This window comes from Amblyomma mixtum, chromosome 10 (assembly GCF_055824585.1).
Source record: "Amblyomma mixtum isolate Tamu chromosome 10, ASM5582458v1, whole genome shotgun sequence".
Taxonomy (NCBI): Eukaryota; Metazoa; Arthropoda; class Arachnida; order Ixodida; family Ixodidae; genus Amblyomma; species Amblyomma mixtum.
Window position 1 is genome coordinate 76,978,207 of NC_143021.1, and position 1,605 is coordinate 76,979,811.

The following is a 1,605-nucleotide window of genomic DNA, read 5'->3' on the forward strand; positions in this document are numbered from 1 at the left end:
TTATGCAAATAACACCATGTGAGCTTTTGCACTCGTAATCTTTTGTCCTAATGGATACAATCTGGCTTTCACATGCAGGTTCGAGCTGCGGGGACCACAAACATGGTGTACTTTCATGGCAGAACTCACCAGGTTAGAATGTGCACTACTTCTCCTTATATTCTTTCTTGAAGGTTGTCTTTCAATGAGCAGTTTGTAGGATACGGAAGCTGTAGTTTACTGAACTGTGGTGAAGGATGTGCCTTTGATATTCTGGAAAGTTGTTTTCTCTGATATGTGAACTATACTCGCTGAACTATGACCGATGTGAGTTCTGTTCATTGCCGCAAGAAATCATACAGGAGAATAAGGCCTCGTATGGCTTTTAGCCTTTTCCTCCTATTGGACACGGTCTGAGGAGCAAATAAAAGGGAAAAAATGGCACTGTGCATTGGGCTAAGCATAGCTGACTGCCACTTGTTTTGCTGCGAAGCCCACCAGTGACTGGAAAGACATCTTGACTCTAGAGACATTTTATTTTAGGCCTGAGTTCTCTGTTGCAGTTCTGTTGAATAAAACTTTTGATAGACATCTACAGCTTTTGATGAATGTGTCCTATGCATTCAACTTTTCTTCCTAGTTCCAAGTGAACTGTGGATTGTTCGTTCATGCATTTTATTTGAATTACTCTGCCTGTGCAACACAGGTTCAGTCGCCACACAGAGCGACCATGGCGCACCTGCTGTGCAAGATTCAACCAGTGAAAGGCACCCTGCGAGCCACTGCATGGAGTCTACTCCTTCTGGCATGGGTAACCACCGGGGTAATCCCACAGGAGATAAGCTGCACAAATGCACCCACTGCAGCAAGTTATTCACAAGAAGATACCATCTAGTGCAGCATCTTCGACTCCATACAGGCGACGGCCTATACTATTGTAACGACTGTGGAAATAGCTTTGCACAAAAGCACCATCTGAAGAGACACCAGCGCACTCACACAGGCGAGCGACCTTACCATTGTGACAGCTGTAATCGCAGCTTTGTACAGAAGGTCCATCTGGAGGCACACCAGCGGACTCATACAGGCGAGCGTCCTTACCATTGTGACCATTGTGGTAGCAGCTTTGCACAAAAGACCCATCTGGAGGCACACATCCGTACCCACACGGGTGAAAAGCCGTTTCACTGCCATCTGTGCCCCATGACTTTTGCGACACAGTCAACTCTTGCAGGGCATATTAGATCTCATAAGGGCGAAAAGCCCTTCCAATGTGACTTGTGCCAAAAGGCATTCAGTAAAAGGCAATATTTGAACCACCACAAGGAGGCTATTCACCAAAAATAGCAGTGGTGCGTGATGCCCTTAGTCGATATGTTTTGCTAGCTACCATTTTGTATGCAAGCTAACGAGATTCTAGCTGTGTACCCTATGAAAGGCATTGGTTGCTAGGCTACGTCATTACCTATATCTGTAAGTTTTGTTCACTTTGAGGGAGCTTTCTGAAAACAACGTTTGCTGTTCCCTTAGACTCCACATTCACGTTCGGTATTTCCTGAACACTGAGACTGAGCCTGCTATGCTCGTAAACTTGCATGAATGTAAATAAAATCACTGTCATACCTG

General features: G+C 45.2%; 1 protein-coding gene across 1 annotated transcript; it reads left to right on the plus strand.

Annotated features, from left to right (window-relative positions):
* The first annotated feature begins 580 nt into the window (after positions 1 to 580).
* On the plus strand, positions 581 to 1,605 carry LOC149326180 (uncharacterized). Its single transcript, XM_089565123.1, has one exon. The coding sequence runs from the start codon at positions 766 to 768 to the stop codon at positions 1,324 to 1,326; it is 561 nt and encodes a 186-aa protein (XP_089421249.1). The 5' UTR covers positions 581 to 765; the 3' UTR covers positions 1,327 to 1,605.